Source organism: Triplophysa rosa, linkage group LG10 (genome assembly GCF_024868665.1).
Source record: "Triplophysa rosa linkage group LG10, Trosa_1v2, whole genome shotgun sequence".
NCBI classification, from domain to species: Eukaryota; Metazoa; Chordata; class Actinopteri; order Cypriniformes; family Nemacheilidae; genus Triplophysa; species Triplophysa rosa.
Window position 1 is genome coordinate 3,446,125 of NC_079899.1, and position 20,651 is coordinate 3,466,775.

The window sequence follows — 20,651 nt, forward strand, 5'->3', positions numbered from 1 at the left end:
ACCTGTATCCTTTGATTCTTAAAGTAAATCATATAAAAATGGAGAAATAAAAAATAGTTTGCTGTGTGATGGTAAGTCGCGTACTTTAAAGTATTCAGTAGGCGAAAGTTTAGTAGGCTGGGCTTTTATCTTGAACATGATTGAGAAGGCTGTGATTGGTCTTTTATGTTGTAACACTGCCCTACTTTCCAGCGGACTGCAGAAATCCTCCACACTCTTCTCACGGCTCACTGCTGGTCATGGCGCTGCGGACTGTCCGAAACTTACCGTGCTTTTTAAGTGTACTCTGCGTGTTTCTCCTCAGCAGTGGCCCAAACCCGGTGCTGTCCTGTCCGAGCCGCTGTTTGTGTTTTCGTACCACTGTCAGATGTATGCATTTAAACCTGGAAACTGTACCCGCGGTTCTCCCTCAGACCACCATCCTGTAAGTACAAGAGCCGTTATTTCTCTGAGGGAAAGACAGTTCAAAGCTTTATTGTTGCGCGTTGTATCGATAAAGTTGCTCATGACTTTACCTCAGAGTGCGTTGTCTTTGCTGTTGTTATAGTTTATGGTTTGTTGCTCGCCGGTTATTGACTGAGAACAGATGTTTTTGAGGTGCAGTTATAAGGTTTACTTGCTCTTTTTATTGTTGGGGACCTCATGCGGAGTTGCGCAGATCGATCGGCGTATGATACTAATGTATCGCGAGAGCTGTTCGAAATCACTCGTCTCGATTTGCGACACTGAAATGTAACAGGCTGGTTGGTCTGCGCAGCGCCTAGTTTCTCGATGTCTGCGCTTATTTACATCGTGACATTGATCATTCGGACGACTCTTTGTTTCACGGACACAGTGAATGTTTACCAAAAGCTAGGGAACTTACTACATAGACAGCATTTTTGGCATCATAGACACGTATTAACCTACATCACACAAAAAATGAACAGGAAGCAGTTATAATGGCAAAATGCAAAGGTACAGTATGGTCACGAAATTATATTGCTATGGTATTTGTAGTAAAACTAAGTTGACCACAAGTTTATGGTCTCGCCACAATAACAATTTACCATGGTATTTGTTGTAAAACTATGGTAATGATAATAAACATGGTTAGTACACTTAGTTATACTACACTATAATTAAACAATAGTTAATTTCCAATACAGTGGCTTTTTAAATGCTCAAAGCACCCTATGATGACAAAAATGTTCTAAGTTCCTATAATGGCCAAAATGCATAGCAACATTAGGCCGAAAGGTGCTAATGTTGCCACGGTATGCATAAAATAATAACGTATAATGGCCTAAATGCTGCCTGCAACTAAAATGCCCCCAAAAATTGTGCTGGACAAAATGCCAGGTGCTCCTATGATTTTTCAATGGTATTTGTAACCAGTCTAGATAAGTGTATCATTACTATATGTGTACAGTAATACATACAATACCCATGTTTCTATTACAGATTTGCGCAAAACTTAAGCGATATTTTCTAAATGTCCATTATAAAAAGATTGCTGAATGACTGCGTTTCAATTAAACGATGTTATGCGATTAAAATGTATTTTGTTTCTTCTCGCGATAAGTCATTTCTGGCCATACTTATTCTTTGTAGGTTTTATGGCAGGTTGCAAATCAACTTTAGTGCATAGTGCCACCTACTAGGGCTGTGCAATTAATCGAAAATAATTGTAATCGTCAATTTTGGCCTTCAACAATTACAAAAACAAAATAATCGACGTAAAACGATTATTGTGCCGCATTCCATTTTGCAAGGATCATCTCTTTTCTTGTGGTATAAATCCACAGCGCACCCCTTCTTTTACAGTGGATCAGCTGTGCTATTTCTTTACATTTATTTTTCAGTTGAATTCACAGTTTAAAAGCAAAGTTTTTTTATTTTTCTATGTTGTTTTAAAACTTAGTAATCATGTTAAATAATCAGGATCTCAATATTGGCCAAAGTAATCGTGATTATGATTTGTGTCATAATCGAGCAGCCCTACCACCTACAGTGATGAAAGAGTGAAGAGAAATGTGTATGTTTCCTGAATCCTTATATATTTTCATATTTGGATTTGGATTTGGATTTTGGATTTGGATTCAATTTATTGTCATTGCACATGTACAAGGCAACGAAATGTGACTTCTGCATTTAACCCATCCAGAGAGTAGTGAACACACGTACCCCCGGAGCAGTGGGCAGCTATCACTACAGCGCCCGGGGAGCAAGTAGGGGTAAGGTGCCTTGCTCAAGGGCACCTCAGTTGTTACCCGCCGGCCCTGGGAATCGAACCGGCAACCTTCTGGTCATGAGTCCGACTCTCTAACCATTAGGCCACAACTGCCCCTTATTACCTCACTGTTCCAAATAAATCTCCATATTGCACTCGCTCGTTTTCCTCCATTTGGGCCATCATATAAGATATTACTTAATGTGAATTCCTGACATCCTTCCTGTCTTTCCAAATGTTCTGCCAAAACATACCGCTAATGATCATTTGACCTTTCTGGATGCCATGTGACTTGAAAATACGACAAAAAGTGTTTCCATTGTAGTTTTGCAAAATATGCCTTTATCGTATTGCCTGAAAAAACATGAAAACTTTTTTGCGATACATGGGAGTTATGCAAAATTGACGTGTTTACATTAGGCTTATTTTCAATGTGCTATTTCAATATGCGCATTTTGAAGGGTAATGGGAACGCAGCTAGTGTGCATGTGTGTTACTAAAAGTAATGTTTCCATTGGTTGTGGTTCTGTTCTATAGATGTTCTGTTGAAAAGTTTAACAGTTCACTTATTAAATTGTAAAAAAAGATAAAGATAGAGGTATGAATAGGTACAGCAGAAACGGTGCATTATTGGACAAACACAGATTTTCCTCTTTCTTACTAGTCTTGGTTTTATATGACCTTAAGGTTAGAGTGTAGGATTCATGGCTTTGATGAAAATGCAACAGTAACATCATTGTTGTGACTGGTGAATGAATGAATGCCCCTTTCAGTGGCTTGTTTAATGGACTCTTTTATGGGGGTCTCTGTGTTAATGCTGTACTACTCTGTTTGTAGTGCACAGGCACAACATTCAGATCTGGCATCTATACAGCATAAAACACAGCCCAAATTGCACTAAGTTTGCAATACATTCCCCTGCTGGTTTTAATAGCCCTGTGTGACATTTGTTTCCAGACCCACAATGCATCTGTGCTAACAGACAGAGACCTCCATTCAAATTTGTGGCTGATTACAAATGAGTGACTCAAACTGGATGAGCGTTCTCTGTTAACCGCACATCTGTCTGCAAGACACCCGCTCACCCATCCAGTGCACACATCTCTGTGCAACTGATTAACTGATCAGAGATCAGATACGAGTTAATTCAGTCGACTGGTGTATAGTTATTTAATGACCTTTCATTGTGTCTGAGAGAAGTGTGGCGTAAAGCATATGGGAAACTCGCCAGGAAACTTCATGTACATATGTTTTATTAATATTGTAGTGTCGTCTGGTTCTAAGGCGGTCACCTGGTCCTAATGTGAGTCAGTTTAAGGGGACAGATGTAGAGATGTGTGCTTCTAAAGAGCCAGTTGACTGTTTGGACACAGCACAAAGTTACCCCTTGCAAAACAAATATGTTGATGTAAAATCTATTGTTAGAAAGTTAGCTACATTTGTAATACCAAGGGAAATTATACAAAATAATAACCTGAAAGAAATCGTCATGAATAATACTGTGTCATATTGACCTTTTTTTGACAATCATGTTATAGTAGTGAAACGCTGACCTCAACAGAAGTTTAGTCTTGGGAACTTAATGCTTGAAATATGGTCCAGCACAAATCCATTCTGTATTGCTGTTGCTGTCAAATTTTGTCTTTTCAGTAAACTGCCCCTCCCTCCATCCAAGTATTGTGTAATACAAAAGAGGGAGGTTTGGCATTGTGATACAGTCTCAATAAATATGAACATTTGTGCTGCTATTCAGTCCCATAAATGTGCATAGTTCACCCAAAATTGAAATCATCTTTTCATTCATCCTCATGCCGTTCAAATCCTGTGACTTTCATGGGGTCCAATGTTGTTTGGTTACCAGTGTTATTCAAAATATCTTCTTTTGTGTTCTCCAATATAAAGACAGTGATACAGGTTTGAGATGACATGAGGATACGGGACTTTACATTTTTGGGCAAACTATCCCTTTAAAGGTGTGATGAACTGGGCTTGTTTATTGTTTTATACTGTTGTATGAGGTCTACTTATGACGTTCACGTGTTTTTACATTAAAAAACATCAAAATCAATAAGTAATAGGCTATTTTCTACCCGGGTTTTGAGGCCGGCTCGACAAACACTCGGTTTTAATGGGCGTGCCGCATTGAAGACTTGGAAGTAAACGCCCACTGCTATGATTGGATAGCAGTTTCCGTAGTAAACTTAGTTGGAGCCTTCTGTGAATTTGATTAGACACGTAACATTAGGTTACACATTAGCTCTTCTCGCACGGGATTAGTATTATCTGGGGACCTTGTGTGATTTAGAAATGACCTTCCCACATCTGTATTTCATGAGGCACATTCGCTCGGGATAAGTGAAGCCTGTGATTTTACTCAAATTTACTGACTTAATTCCCGAATGTGATGGCAAGACTTTGCGTATAGTTTGTATAGCCTATAGTTGTATGGTGTTTAAATATGACCTAGGGCTGCACGATTAATCGCAATTCCCATTCAAATCGTGATTAAATCGATGTGGCTATCGCGATTGTGAAATCGCAAAGGCTGCAATTAGTGTTGCTTTCGTCAATGAAAATTATGACGAAATATGGTCGTCAACGAACCTTTATCACGTGACGAAAACAAGACGAGACGCAACGTAAATGCTGGTCATGTGACGATGACTATAATTAAATGTATAATGCAATATTGTTGATGAATAAAAACGAGACTAAATGTGGTTTACAAAATAAAAACTATGCTAAAATGTCTCTTCATTTTTGTTGACCAAAACGAGATGAGACGAAATGTTATAACGTTATTTCGTCTGATGCTTTAACCTAGATGCGGAGCGGAATCCTGTTATTTAAATGTCATCTGGCTGTTCTGCGTGTCTGAGTGAATTATGTGCGCAGTTTAACATACAACACGACTGATGGTCGAGGATTTATCTGCGTCTGCACTGTATGAGGATATGAACACATGAACTTCATCTCCAGTCAGAGTTGCTCTGAGAGTTTATTTTACGAGCGTTTTACTGTTTGAGTGAAGCTGTCGGCAAACAAGCGTCTTCCCGAAGACCCGTCAAAATAAAAGTCCCATTAAATTGAACACTCAGACAAAAAATACTTTAGTGAACTATAATAATTTTAAACCTCTCTAGCTCCAATGGTATGTGCAAAAAGTCTGTCCGCATTCTGTATGCTACTACAGGGCACTGAGGGCAGTCACTCTTTTCCTGTTGGTTCTTTGCAATGCTAGCAAATGTAACCTTCCAGTTGACTTGCGAAATCACTTCCATTTGTTTTAATAATAAAGGATATTGGAAGTAAAATCGGTCTGATGCATCGAGATGCATCGAGAATTGTTTTTTCATCACATCACAGCCCTCTGAATCGTAATCGAATCGCATCGTGACGTGCCTAGAGATTCCCACCCCTGCCGATGGCCGTAAATTCAAATCAGACGTCTTCCGTGTCTGGAATGGATTAGGGTTGCACGGTGTACCGGTGCTACGGTAGCATTGCGATGCTAAAGCTTCAAAATACCCGCGATGCCTCTCTATTTTTGAAATGGTAGTATCGTAGTTAATGTTGCATATGCGCATTAATATTCATTTGAACACTTACATCTGCCTTTTTGAGGTGTTTATCTCCTAAATTAATGTGTGTTTTGAATGACTCGAACGAGAGAATGATTCAAATTGGCGATTTGAACGAGTTGGTTAAATGATTCACTAACTCAGTGGAAAATTGATGCCACCTACTGGCCGTTTTAGTTCTGCATTTAAAGTAAGCCTAATTAGTGTTGTCACGGTACCAAAATTTCAGTAGTCGGTACCAATACCAGTAAAATTCCACGGTTCTCGGTACCAATTTCGGTACCAAAGCAAAACACCAGTACATGCTAATTGAAACACAATTTTATTAATCAAGCTCATTGTTAATATAAATGTATAAAAAGCAATGCCGTTTTGTATACATGACGTATACGTTAATTGTTGCTGAAACGGTTGTGTGCTCTCTGCTGATGCTGATGAACATCCTCCTCAGTCTGCTGCTGTATAAGACAAATAGAATAAACTTCAGTAAGTCAACTGACTGAACAAACATGCATATGCAATATTAAAACAAACCTCAGTTTTTATACTGCATTTAAACAAGATTACTTACATTAAGGTAACTGTATATTAAAATAATAAATGCAACAGATAGATTTTTATTTAGTTTAAATGTGTTTTTTTAAACCTAATAGAGTTATCTATCCAAGACATACACGTTGCTAGTCATACAGTTAGTATGCTAGTTTTCAAGCACATAGATTTCAGACAGGCCTATATAAAATAGGTACTGTAAACCCCATCCTGTTCTCCCACTTATTTTACCCCATTACAGTTATAAAAGCATTAAATGGTTCATAAGGACACTTGACTGGATTAGCATTGGTGCTAACAAATTACCACGCAAACAGGGACGTTTGTTTTAACGTAACCTTTAACTTAACATACAGTATGCTACAACATTCATAATGCAAACGCGAACAGAATTTGAAACTTATCGCTTGAACTTGTTAACTTAAATCCGGATGCTTCCTCGTTTCACCACAAAACTCTGTTCATTTTCTTCGTGATATGACTTTAATCTGAAGTATTTCTGTGCGCATCTCTTGTGGATCGGAGCCGCGCTTATCCGCTCATCACGTCTTTTTGCGTCTATAAAAAGTTTCCGACTGACAACCTGTCAGACAGAGCATCAGTACCCGGTTGACCCGGTACGGCGGTGGTACCGGGTCTTATGAAAATTAGGTACCGACAACTTTTTTATTTTTAGGTACCGACTTGGACCCGAAGTACCGGTACTTTTGACAACACTAAGCCTAATATCTCCCTTTATAAAGACTGCTGTATCAATTAAATTTGTCCAACATTTGAATTAGTTCCTACGTGAAAAATGATGTAGTGTACTTTAGTATTAACTACAGTAAACTACTAAAACTCATAGATACTAGTGTTTTTGAGTCTTGTCATAGTAAATATTTAAGTATACTACAGTATTTATAGTATTTACAAATGACTAAATGTAAATGTATTTGCTACAATTTATCCAATTACTACAGTTAATACAACAACATATTCTAGTGCAAAGTATTATACAGTTTACTATAGTAAATGCAAATGTTTAATCTAAACTGTGTTTTTTGTATAGATTTTAATTATATGGCACAGCATCGTGATACTACTTGGTATCGAGTAGGGATGGGCGATATGGCCCTAAAACTTTATCACGATAATTACTGGTATTTATTGCGATAACGATAAAAATGACGATATATCTATAACACCATCCGCTGCTGTTTTTTGCGTCAAGTGATAGAAGCTGCATGTAGTATAGGCCCTCAGAAAAACAAACATCAATCAAAAAGTAAAACTTACCCCAAATCAAACAGGCTCCTAAAATATACCTACAGTATTTTTGTAAATATAAAATATAATAGTGACATTCGACTTCAAAAGGTTGTATTAAAGAAAAATTTAATTAACTAAAACTCAATAAACAAACACATCATGTCATACCTAAACTGTATATAGCCTAATGTTGGGTGGAAACGATCACATCACGCTGTCAATCACTTTCTCTTGAACTGTGTGAACCTTCTCTTCTCACAGCAACATACACTGAATCTGTCTATGACTCGCGCTACAGAAAAATGGGTTAAAAGAAATCTAATTAAATAATCCATGCTTTGATGCGCTCATAAAAGTATTTAAAATAACGTAATACAAATTCGCATTTTGTACTGTATGTAAAGAGGCAGCAGTGCTGTGCGCGCTGTGTCGCTATGAAAGCACATGTGGGCGCGAGCTGTGCATGGGACGCTCCGTTCATCCTGTATATAACAGGCAAGAAATCATATTAAACAATTTGCGCATGCGCGCATAACATCTAACGAATGTTTAAATAAATACTGTTAGCCAAACTAAATGTTGTGTTGTAACGTATGACTATCAACGAATACTTAATAAACGAATTAAATAAAACGAAAGTGAAACTAAACATTAACTCGGATGCATCTACAGTGCCAACCTAAACGAGATTTAGAGCTTTTAGTGCAAACTCTTTCTCAGCTTCACGTCCGCCCTCCGCTATACCCGTTTTCACTTCACATATGAGTTGTGAATGGGTCTCACAAAGAAATACGTCATCAACTAGAATTTATCGTTTATATCGCGGGAAGACTAATTCCTATCGTGTGGGGAACTTCTACCGGTATATCGCAAACGATATAATATCGCCCATCCCTAGTATCGAGATACTTCAGCTGGTATAGTATCGTAAGACATGTTTATGGTACCGTGACAACCCTAGAATGGATGTATTCTGAGTCTATAAGGTAACAATAATATAATAAGATAACCTTGTTTGAAATGGGTTTGGCTAAAAGAAAATTTTGGTTTCGTCTATACTACGTACTTATACTATATTGACTGGGTTAAATAGAATTGCATTACTAAAAAGAGACTAAAATACAATTTTCATTGACTAAAACTAGACTAAAATGTCATCAATTTTCGTCGACTAAAACTAGACGAAAATAGTCATGGATAATTCTGACTAAAATAAGACTAAAATGCTCAGACTTTTAGTCGACTGAAACTTGACTAGACTCAAAAGAGTATGAACGTGACTAAAACTAATAAAAACTAAAAAGACAGCTTGACACAAAGACTAGACTAAAACTAAAATTAAAACAGGCCGCCAAAAACAACACTAGAGCCTGCAATTATGTTTTATGCGCAGCTTGTTGTGAAGCGTGGCTCTGTGATGTGTGGGAAATGCTGCTCCATCTGAAAGCACTGCGCGTTTGATTCGCTTAAAACGTGCATTTAAAAAAACAACACCTGTCAAACATCATCCTTATACATATACTTTATTATCATGAAAATACCTGAGGAGGCTTGAAAAACAGTGATAGAAAGACGCCAGATGCAGCTAGGAAGATGGCATTTCCTGGTTATACACGTGGTACTTCTTCTATGGAGCATTTGAGTTTTTGTGCGATAGCGCCCTCTGGCTTTCGGATGCAGCTGCAATTAACAGTATTTCACTGACAAACTGCGCATATAACATCGCAGCCAACCGCCAAATCGCATGCGGTTTCTTTTCGATTTATGGTGCAGCCCTAATATGACCGTACCTGTCAGCATTTGAGACCCGTGATCGAGAACCGGACAGAAGATCACCGCGATCGCGGGTCTCAAATGTTACGAGAGTTTCCATGATAAATAAACAAACGGGAGACTCCCGGGAGTCCCGGCCAAAATGACAGTGTTGGCAGGTAACTTATGGATATGACCCAGCACCCAAAATAATATCAAAACCAGTGTTTCCCACAGAATTTTGTGAGACTATGGGGGCTAAACATATTTTCCTCTAGGGGTGTCTGGGGGCATGCTCCCCCATAAGAAAATGTAGCATATTTTAAAGGTAAATGCTGAAATCTGGTGCATTTTAAGAGCAAAATTAAGTGACTCAATCTATAAGAATACAATAGCTATAGTAGTAATTTAATCATTGGCACCATAGATATAAATGGGGATAACACATGGTAAAATGAGAGTTCACAAACAAAAAAAGTCAAAAACATGTAGAGCATGAACCATCAAAAAATGAAGCAAAAAAGTGTTTAACAGTTGAACTAATTTATATATTACCATATATTAAAACGCAGGCCGGGCATTAGGCCTTTTTCACAGTGCCATTGTCCCACTCCCCCGCATGGCAGTAGGCCTGTCACTTTACTATCCGGACCAGAGCATTCATACATTATTATAATGCGGCGACTGTTTAGAGTTAACCCATAAGAAAAGCGCACACTCTCTCAGCACAACAGAGTAATGTTAAGTTTGTGATTTATTATGTTTTCAACTTTATGCGCGCGTTGCACAGACCTAACACGAGAGCAATTAATGACAGACGCTTTCTCCTGTGGTACACGCCTATCGGTCTGAGCAGCGCTGCTTGATGTCCGACAAACCAAATATATTGACAAGTTTTGGACATGGTGACACACAGGGCAGCATGTAATCGTGTGTGGCACGCCCCCGTATAATTTATTTTTCTTACAGCGACAGCCGAAGCTAAAGGAGGAATTTAAGCAGACTCATGCCCATCATGCATTCAAATCATTAAAATTGGCGGTTGGCAATCAAACTACGTTCTGTGCCTGAGCAACAAACAAATATACTCAAAACATTTTTCTAACCTAATAAAGAAACGAAAAGAAATTTAACTTTTTAACTGTATATTTATTCTAAACTATTTTAACAGTTTAAACAGTGTCATTCACATCATTAATTCAAATTCATGCTCCAGCACATTTGGCTATCAAACTATCCGTTCTGCACGTGAGCCACAAACAAAAACATACTCCAAACATTTTTCTAAATTAACTTAATATCGAAATTAAACGAAACATGAATAATTTGCCATTAAAAACAAAACGGAACTATTTTGGCGATTTGGAAAAGGTTAAACAAAGAGCTTTTGGCGCTAATAAGGACGAATATTAGAGATATAGCACCAAAAGATAATCATTATAAATGTCATGGGTGCGCGTGCTGCGTGCTGCTTACAGCTCCGTTGTGTAGACGCGCTGCTCGTTTTAAACGACAGAAATGGTGTATGTCCGTTTTAGCTGGAAATAATATGATGCTGAAGCTGATGAAACATTTGATTTTACTTCCCTCAAACGATGTTGTATTCCGTATGGCTTGGCGACGTCTGCGTTTCAACCGCGAAAGCTGAAACAGTAGCCAGCGAGCGTGCGTTCGTATGTTCAGTATGTGTCTGTGTGTGTGTGCTGCGCACATTGCGCTGAAGAAACAGAGAGGGGGACGCATTTTAAGCCGTGAACAATGGCACAACAATGAAACAGCGGTGCAGAATTCAACGTTACAAATAGTTATGTTGTTGTAAGAAAAACAATTCGGCTCGTTTTAAGACTGTGGTGGAACAAAATAGTTTATGGCTGCCGCCATAGTCTCGTCAATGAATGGGAAACACTGAAAACACTTCAAAACAGCCTCCATTATTCGCAAACGGTGGATAAAATGATATATGAGCCCACCAAATCACAGAGATGCCGATTCGCATGGGACTAATATTATCACAGGACCTCGGTGTTCGTCAAAATATGGTAGGTAATTTGCGGGGGAATTTTTACTTTACAAATTACAGACATGGCCGATTCGCACGGGATTAAAGGGCCCATTGCATGAAAATCTTTTTTTTTCTGTGTTTAAGTGCTATAATTGGGTCCCCGGTGCATCTAGCAACCCAGAAAACGTGAAAAACAAGATCCCAGTAACTTTGTTTTGGTCAGCCTTTCTCTGCAAGCATGTGAGAAATCGAGCCGTTCAGATTTCGCTCCTGTTGTGACGTAGACGCAGGCTCTTATTATAATATTACCACCCCTTAATCTACACAATTCCACCCACAGCACTGCCGCCGTTGTTGTTTTCACAAGCAACAGCGGTGTACATGACGCCATGGCTCGTGGACAACATGCAGTGTAGTCGCTGCACAGAGTCCTAACCTCGGAAGAAACAGGAGTGGATTTATTTTATTTTTAGTGGAAATCCCTCAGAAACCATGAGTAAAAACCTGCTTGTTTGCGCGAATCACTTCAAGCCGGAGTACTTTATCAACCTGGGACAGTACAAGCAGGATTAGCTTCAAAGTTGTTCCTCAAGAGGGATCGAGACCAACTGAACGAGACAAAGCTGCTGATGTAAGTAATATTTATCAACAGTCTGAATTGACGTACATGTACCGTATATATAGGAGGATAACGTTAGCATATGATAGCGAAGGGAGCTAAGTCAGTCATGGGCTAAATAGAACATTCAAAGCCGGTGTTAAACGTACTCTATTTTTATGTTATTTGGCAAATGGGCACTTGGAGTTTAGCTGTATGTATGTGCGTTAATATGTTCAGCTCCGGCAAGCTGTTTGTTTTGCTAATGAACGGGGGCGAACATTGCGGTAAGTTTCGTTTTAAACATCTGAAATCATTCGTCCTTAGGCTAAAAAATCTGTCACAGCATACTAGTTATGCTCTCACATTGTGTGTGTAACGTTATAACTTGTCAACGACAAGCGCTAAAATCCACGTAATTCCGCTGAGACCTGCAGGTGCGCATTCCTTGGATTTTAGGCAAGCATACACACACAACGTGAGTGCTGTTTGCTGTGATGGATTTTTTAGTCTCCGGACGAATGATTTGAGACGTTTAAAACGAAAACGAAACAGAGGAGTCCAGGAAATTGCCATGGCAGTACTACAAATGTGTTGTGTTGACACGCCGGACGGAAGGGCGGTGGGGTTTGCTGTAACTCATTATCAGTTAAAGAGACATGCACCAAAACGGGTTGCTGTGAGCATAGCTGTTTTTGACGAGGCAAAAACGGTTTTGTTTACACAGCCATTGAGTGTTTTTAAGCAAAATATGTTACAGACATTTCATGAAGACCCTAATAAATCATACCAACTTGTTGAAAGTGCTCATAAAATGAGTCCTTTAAGATCACAGACAACTCCTGCAATTATTACAAATGACTAGAGGTCCCCAGGTAATACTAATCCCATGCGAATAGGGCTATCAGGGCATATCAAACGATCTCTAACAAAGCAATAGTGACGCAGAGTAAAAATATGTTTTACTCACAAAAGATTGCTGCGCCATTCCTATCGGATCCAATATTGACGGCACAGCACTGCTTTTTAATTTTAGTCTCTCCGCAAATCCAGTGCTGACCTGTGCCTTGTTCACAAAGGAATCCGCCGTGAAATGAAGCGAACAAACGCTCAATGTTTTACCCACGTGAGCTGGAACGTCTTTAAAAATAAACTTCAACCACGCATGTCATGATTCTGCCGGATCATGTCAAGTTTCTCTTGGTCTAATGCAGTGTTAATTTCGTTAACGAAAACTATGACGAAAAGTATTCGTTAACGACATGTTTTCTGTGACGAAAACGAGACGATAACTAAATAAAAATGAATGCATTATAACGAAAACTGTAATAAAAATATACTGACATTTTCGTCAACTAATAAAAACGAGACGAAATATTCTTGTCCTACCTGGCGGACATCAGTTTGCGCGCATGTGCTGCTTATCTCATATAAACGGCAGAGAGAAGTCTCTGGGAGAAGTGGAAGCACACACATGTATTCTGTGTCTCCACGCGGTTTACAAAGCGTCTTATTTTCCTTCACGATCCACGCACCCTGAAACACAATTACGAAGGCAAGCTCAAAGGTTTTATATGCCAATGTTAACTTAACACGAGCTGCTGCATAACGTGAAATGCAACATAGATTCAGCCAAAAGAAACCAGCGCTGTCCTCTACTGATTATAGAAGTGATGAAGTGAGTCAAACTGTACATTCCAACCAAATATGTAACATGTTTGCATGACTAAAGAAATGTAATACAATTGATATAATATGTCTTTTTGAAAGCTATTCTCATTCATTGCTGTATCAAGCAAAGACAGTGCGCTCTTTCTTCAAAGAGGCATGCCATGAGCCAATAGCCTTTGAGTGTGAGCCGTGTCAGAGCGTTTCATTGGTTGAATGAACACGCCCTACTTAACGAGTCATTTGAGTCAAATGGGATTGAACGAACTGGAACATGTCGTTCATGGTCTAATACTCTGCGTTCCAGCAATGCATATATAGTTACTGGAAATTTCTGAAAAATAATGACCTGGTTTAATTTTATTCTAAGGTGAAGTAAATTATGTCAAAACAGTTGAATCTTCGTATGGAACATTTAATTACACCAAGTAAATGATTTAAACCATTTAGATTTTAGTAGACTAAATATAATGTATATTTATTCGACTAAAATGTTTTTCATATTTCGTCGACTAAAACTAGACTATAACTAAAATGATGGGGTTGACTAAAATGTGACTAAAACTAAATTGCATTTTCGTCAAAAGACTATGACTAAAACTAAATCAAAATTTGCTGTCAAAATTAACACTGGTCTAATGGCAGGATCATGACAGAACCTCATGTTTTATGTGGAGAGAGGCAATTATTGTCCTTATGGCTTTCCATACACTCTCTCCGGGCTCGTCTCTGTTCCCGCCCTCTCCAGTCCGGTGCAGCCGGCCATCCAGTCCAGTTCAGCTGCCAAAGAGCGCTGCCCAGCCGCCAGAGAGCGCTACCCATCCGTAGGCGTCCAGTCCTGCCCAGCAGCCGGCATTCCAGCCGGCATCCAGTCCCGCCCAGCCGCGGGAATCCAGTCCGGTGCCGCCGGCATTATTGTGTTTGTTCCCCAGTCGTGCCCTTGTGTGGACTCTTGTGCTCCCCCCTGGACTCTTGTGCTCCCCCCTTGGACTCTTGTGATCCCCCTTGGACTCTTGTGCTCCCCCCCTTAGACTCTTGTGCTCCCCCCTTGGACTCTTGTGCTCCCCCTTGGACTCTTGTGCTCCTCCCCTTGGACTTTTGTATCCCTTTATGGTTATGTATCATGTTTCTCTGTTTTTGACTGTGTCACTGTCTGTCCCGTCTTGTTTTGTCGCCTTGAGGAGCGACAAAATGCCGCTCCTTAAGGAAGGGCTTCTGTCATGATTCTGCCGCATCATGTCATGTTTCTCTTGGTCTAGTGGCAGGATCATGACAGAACCTCATGTTTTATGTGGAGAGAGGCAATTATTGTCCTTATGGCTTTCCATACACACTCTATTCCATACACACACACTATTTCATGCCCCGCAGCTGTCCCTCCTGATTTGTTCCCTTGCTTAATGCCCTTGTGTCTTCTGTCTTGTGCCGGATCATTTTGTGATGTTGTCCTTGTCACCCGCCTTGTCCTGTATTGCTACGTAAGTCTAGTTTAGTTATTTGTAGTCATCTCTAGTGTTGTATTTTAGTCTGGTCTAGTTTAGTGTAGTCAGTTTATGTTCCTGTGTACCCTTTGTTCCTACCCTTGCTGTTCTGTTGTTTTACCCCCTCGTGGGTTTTTGTTTCTTGTTTTGTATTTATTATTAAAAATCCTTGTTAACCCCTTACCCGCTGTCTGCGCTTGGGTCCTCTGTCCTGAACAAGTTCCTGACAATGCATTACTAATGTCGGAATCCAAAGGAAGGTTATGCAGCGACTGTGCTCTTCCACAACCAGGCACTGACTGCACAGTATTTTGCGATCTTTAACGGCATGTTTATTGCTTGCTCGCTCTATCTGGTTCCGCACAACTTGTGTTACTTCAGTACTGTCATGCACGTACCAGTGGGCGGGGCTAGAGAAGTAGTCGTTGATATTCTTCTGTGGAGGCGGTGTTCAACCTATCTATGACATAGACAGGTGTATTCCAGGACCAGGCGTTCTCTGGGCCTGGTGTCAATAACAGTTGTATTATTGTATCCTGTAAGTTCTGACACTTACAGGGTGTTCGCTTGAATATGATTCCCTCTTATATAACAAAAGCTCGGTTTAAAATTGATGTCTTAATTCATGACTCCTTTAAATATAAATAATAGGGGTGTAACGGTACGTGTATTCGTACCGAACCGTCATGGGCAACATTCCAAATATAGTCATCATTCCTATGCCCTACTCCTTCGAAGGGCAGAGCCCTTGGAGTTTAGACTTTGGAGTGAACAGGGCATTTGCATGCCATTATGTAGACGTTTGGAATGCACTTGGCAAAGGAAGTGACGTAATTTCCTCATTATCTTCAGCTGGCATGTTCACGTGAAAATGAAGCATTGTGTCCTTCAGCAGATGTTGCCGTTTTAAAGGAACAATACGGCATTTTTAGGAGGATCTATTGACGGAAATGCAATATAATATACAAAAGACCTTACGTAATGAACCTTTATGTTTGTAATACCTTAGAATAAGCTGTTTATATCTACATACAGAGCGGCCCTACATACATTGAATTCGCCGCCATGTTTTGTACAGCAGCCCTAAACGGACAAACAACTCTACAACGCGCGTTTCCTCTTCCTCTCCGCTGCAGTATAGTGGTGAAACGGATTGCGGGAAGATCCGTGATCCGTACGGATCGTGCTCTCTGGGGCGGAACGCATGTGACTAACTTTCAGTTAAGGATTAACTGAAAGTTTATTCATCATTGAGTAAAAGAGTAAAACGCGCTCTCGCTCTCTCTCCAGTTTCAGGTCCAATGCGCTCTCGCTCTCTCAAGTAACTGGACGCGTACAATATTAAAGCGGTTCCAGATAAACAATGACACTCAAAACTTTTTCGTCACACAGCTATTACAACAACAACAACACATCTTGGTATGTTAGTATCTTACTCACATACTGATCCGAATCAAAGCAACCTCCTCGGGGGTGATTTTTAGACGATCTTTCTCTCCAACGTCTCTCTGCTGGAAAGTATCTCTATAGATATCTGTGACTATATCTGCTAAAAGCCTTAGTACTGCGGGTCTAAACGCGTCTCTGCTGGAAAGTCTTTATAATATGAACACAGGTCCTAGCTCCTGCCTGACTTATCCTTCTTTTTAAACTTAAAATCCACAAACCCTTTATTTTATGTAATAAATAAATCATAGCTCTTTCTACAGTCTTCCTAATGCCCGCAAAATCTCTTTCCTGCGTCAACATGAGAACGACATCTTTTTGTAATGTGGTGGCCACCATCGTGTTTGGACTGAGCGATTCGTGGCAAATCTATAATACAACGCTAGTGGCCGCTGTTAAACAAGAACTGCACCTTTAATGGCATAATTGAAGCATTTGTAATAAACATACATTTAATATTTTTTAAAGTTTTTAAAATATGCTATATAATATATAAACTCTAATATATACAAAACTTTTCAAAATATAAAATGTATTGTTTATTTGCAATGTTAGGTTAGGTTTTATGCTTAAGTTATTCCATTAAAACAGTGACATCTGCTGACGGACACAATGCTTCGTTGTCACAGGAACATGCCAGCTGAAGATAATGAGGAAATTACGTTGCTTCCTTTGCCAAGTGCATACCAAACATCTACATAATGGCACGTAAATACCCTGTTCACTCCAAAGTCTAAACTGCAAGGGCTCTGCCCTTCGAAGGAAGTAGGGCATAGGAATGATGACTTCATTTGGAATTTTCCCCGTGACAGCTCGTGACGGTTCGATACAAATACGCTTACCGTTACACCCCTAATAAATAAGTGTAAAAATAAGTGTTTGTACGGTCACTTCATGTGGCACGAAAACATGCAGATAAGTGAGCAATGTTTCCTGTTGGCTTTAAATCTCAAGTATCAACTCAAATGACCTCAGTTTAAAAATGACTCTTCAGGACGCGCCCCCAGGATCATGTGATCATAAAAGACTTAATTACTTCCTTGAATTGATCACTGTATGAACACTTTGCTAATGGCTTTCTGGAAAGGCCCTTCATAAATGGATTTAGCTTTGTTTGAAAAGAAAAGACACTGCAAGATGTTTCCTCCTCCGGCAGTGGCCTTCTTACGCCCCATAAATAAAGACCACTGTACTGTGACTCCTCAATTAGATGATTGTCTTATGAATTTAAAGTGTCGAAACACCTAAAGGCTCATTCACACAACAGCTGTTAATGCAGCTCTTTAGACTGGCATCAACATTTGCTTTTGGTCATGCATCATTAAAGAGATACAGTGCTCAATGCATACTCTAGGTAAATATGATCAAGGAAGGCTGTGAAAATAAATGTGCATTGTTAAGCCTTTAAGGATCTTTTCTTGAAAATGTTAAAAAAATCGAACCTTTCATTGGAGGATAAGAATGTTTAATAGGGGGATGTCGTTATGAAATATTCTCTAATACACATTGCTCATACTTATTTACACCCTTTTACAACTTCTTATTTTTTGCCAAGATAAAAGCTCTGTGTCTTTTGGTGCACATTCACAAATAAAGTGCCTGACACTGCCTGTAGATTATTTCTGATAACAAGCTAAATAAACCGTGAAGAACCGCTACTTGGCTAAACTTGTCTCTCCAATATTTTGAATTTAGACTGCGATACCAAGCTCAACCACTAGATTTCAATGTACCATACGGTTTCTTTAAATGCGTCAAAACTGCAGGACCCGTTCAACAAATTGTTTATTTAATAAAATGAACATGCAACAAAATTCAACAAATCGTTTATTAATACAATTATTATTCAATAAAATAACAGTATAAATCAATATTAACATAAATGAAATAAAATATAAATACTTATATTATTAGACACTAGCCAAACACAAACCGGAAGTTAACTGCAGTCCCGGGGCGCTCGTCCGATGGAACGGTCTATAATGGCTAATTTGAAGAACCTGACAAGAGATTGAGACAATTCCTTTAAAGAGAATTGCTCCAGGCCCTTCAGATGTTGGTGCTTCTCCTCTTCAGTTCTCTCCACTCATTTTCAATAGGGTTCCGGTCTGGAAGGTGGGATGGCCATAGCAGAAGCTTAGTTTTTGCTCAGGGACCCATTTTTGTTTTGATTTTAATGTTTGTTTTTAGATCATTATCATTTTTGGAAGATCCGAACCGGCAAATGACGCAGGCATAAGATCCTGTGACGAACATACCATTTTTTGTTTTCAGCCAATAGGACATGCCTCCTCTGGGCGGGAGCTTTCATCACCATCAATTATCAGAAAAACTAGCCTCTCGTTCACCTGTAGCTGAGGGATAACGGATGTTAGACATTATCGTTAATAGCGTTGTCAATATGGATATTTCTCTTAAAGCAACATTAGAGAACTTTTGCTTATGGTTCCCCCATGTGGTTGATAAGTGCAATTGTCTGTTATTATCAGTGTCGTAAATACTGTTGTTGTATAAGCTTCCCCGTGGGCAACGCAATACAGAAAAAGCAGAAACCCCTGTTCCATCATGTCACTTCATAAACATTTACTAAAGCACTCTTTTGGCTCCCGCGGGGTTATACAGTAAGTTACTACTGGGCTATGCTAATAGCTCAAACTAGATTCTGAGGTAGAAGCTGGTTGTTAGCTGTTAGCACATAGCGTGCTAGCTACTACATTTATTGTGGTTTGGTAGTCATCAATTACAAGCATAACACTAAAATTCATGATGAGGATACCGTACCTTTAAGTGGCTTAACCAAAGTGACTTTGACATATTAAAAGTTCTAATAAAATTAGATGAAAATTACAATTATTAAGTTATACAAAACATTACTTTTATTCAACCAAACAGACATTTTTTTAATCAAATAAAGCTTTTTTATCATTTTCAAAACATTAACTTTTCAGCCCACAATAGCTAACTGAATTAACCAGTCGTACTAAATGAGCAAAGCTCATTCAAATCTTGCATTCTGTGTGGTTCACTTTAAATGATTCAATGATCTCTTATATTCGCTAGTGACTGAAAAGTTCAATAGTTTAAATGAATTGGTTCAAATGAGTCATTCGCGTGCGAGTCGTTCTGAACGCAATGTGCGTTCATACTGGCAAACTCGCTGTGTACAGTATACGCTGATTCAATGATCCAGCTGCACAGCTAAAGACATTACAATTAGAGGTCGACCGATATTGGATTTTGCCGATAACGATAACTAAGTTGGGCACTAACTGCCGATAACCGATAAATTAACCGATAGTTTTGACCATTTGACCACACAACACTCATAACAACTCACAATTCATTCACTGAGCTCAAACATAACACAACAAAGTTGTGTTGAACTTTATTACAAAATCAGAACACAGAATATAGAATTAACAAAATAATTTCTACTTTTAAGTAGAAAGTAAATATTAATATATATTAACAAATATTACTAAATATGAATAATATCAACTAGGGATGTACCGATACCACTTTTTCCTTTGCCGATCCGATTCAGATACCTTAATTCTGAGTGTCGGCCGATACCGATCCTGATCCGATACTAGCACTGTTTTTCTTGATCAATGTAGAATTGCATATATTTTTATCTTTTATTGCCAGAGGTGGATAGTACTTAAGCATTTTTACTTTCAAGTTCATTTTAAAATATCTGTACTTTATCAGAGTGTTTTTACTTTGGAAAAAAAATACTTCCCTACATTATAAAGCGCATCATACTTTTTACTCCACTACATTTCATAAATAGATGTTGTTTTTAACCTTTTACTCATTGTGTACATTCAAATCTACCACTTTCTTTTACTTAAGTATTTTTACTCTTAAAAGTAGAAAAGTAGGATTTTTTAAATGTAATTAAGTACTGTATTAAAGGTAAAAAAATATATACAAATGTATTTATACATTCTACTGGAGTAAGATATACACTCACCTAAAGGATTATTAGGAACACCTGTTCAATTTCTCATTAATGCAATTATCTAATCAACCAATCACATGGCAGTTGCTTCAATGCATTTAGGGGTGTGGTCCTGGTCAAGACAATCTCCTGAACTCCAAACTG

The 20,651-nt window shown here is 38.9% G+C and overlaps 1 protein-coding gene across 1 annotated transcript in view; it reads left to right on the forward strand.

The window, feature by feature from the left end:
- Nucleotides 1-218: 218 nt before the first annotated feature.
- The window catches only part of LOC130560352 (peroxidasin homolog), a 78,044-nt gene continuing 57,611 nt past the window's right edge, over nucleotides 219-20,651 (forward strand). Inside the window, exon 1 of the mRNA XM_057344069.1 lies at nucleotides 219-424. Coding sequence (XP_057200052.1) covers nucleotides 240-424 — 185 coding nt within the window. The 5' untranslated portion in view covers nucleotides 219-239. The remainder of the gene's footprint in view (nucleotides 425-20,651) is intronic.